We start from the raw sequence: 555 nt of genomic DNA, 5'->3' as shown, positions 1-555 counted from the left end.
TTGGTGACGGTTACCCCATCCCGTCCCCTTTCCCTCCTTCTCTCTCTCGCTTTCGCTTGTCCCACCCATGAAAACTCCTGCAGGCTTTTACGGGCTGGATGAATCCGACCTCGACAAGGTCTTCCACTTGCCCACAACCACCTTCATCGGCGGAAATGAGTCAGCTCTTCCACTCCGGGAAATCATCCGTCGGCTGGAGGTGAGGGAGGCCGGGGGGGCTGGGCTGGACCTGTTGGCAGCCCTGGGGTGGGGGCAGCGCCCTGCTGATGCCCGCAGCCTTGGCCAACCTGTGGACTTTGCGGGGTGTGAGCTGCTCCTCAGCACTTGCCCTGCGTGCAGCAGCTGTCCTCTGTTCCCTGCTCACCGGTCACCTCCTGCTGCCTGCTGTGGTGGGGAAACACCCACCGAAGGTGAAGCAAACCCCAGGCAACTCAGTGCTGCGTTTTTGGCAACATTCCAGCTCGGTTTTCCAGTTTAAAGCAGCAAATAGTGCTGGGAGAGCACAGGAGCAGGCTGAAGGTGTGTGGCAGATATCCCACGCTGCACTGCCGCCCT

General features: G+C 60.4%; 1 protein-coding gene across 1 annotated transcript in view; it reads left to right on the top strand.

Annotated features, from left to right (window-relative positions):
* LOC104499801 (2-oxoglutarate dehydrogenase, mitochondrial-like) overlaps positions 1-555 on the top strand; it is a gene marked incomplete at both ends in the record, with an annotated part of 11,572 nt that overhangs the window by 2,834 nt on the left and 8,183 nt on the right. The window contains one exon of the mRNA XM_010143356.1: positions 84-199. Within this exon, the coding sequence (XP_010141658.1) occupies positions 84-199 (116 nt within the window). The remainder of the gene's footprint in view (positions 1-83; positions 200-555) is intronic.

The sequence above is a fragment of the Buceros rhinoceros genome, unplaced genomic scaffold, assembly GCF_000710305.1.
Source record: "Buceros rhinoceros silvestris isolate BGI_N320 unplaced genomic scaffold, ASM71030v1 scaffold21709, whole genome shotgun sequence".
NCBI lineage: Eukaryota > Metazoa > Chordata > Aves > Bucerotiformes > Bucerotidae > Buceros > Buceros rhinoceros.
Note: the sequence above shows the minus strand (reverse complement) of the source record. Positions and strands in the feature narration are given on the sequence as shown.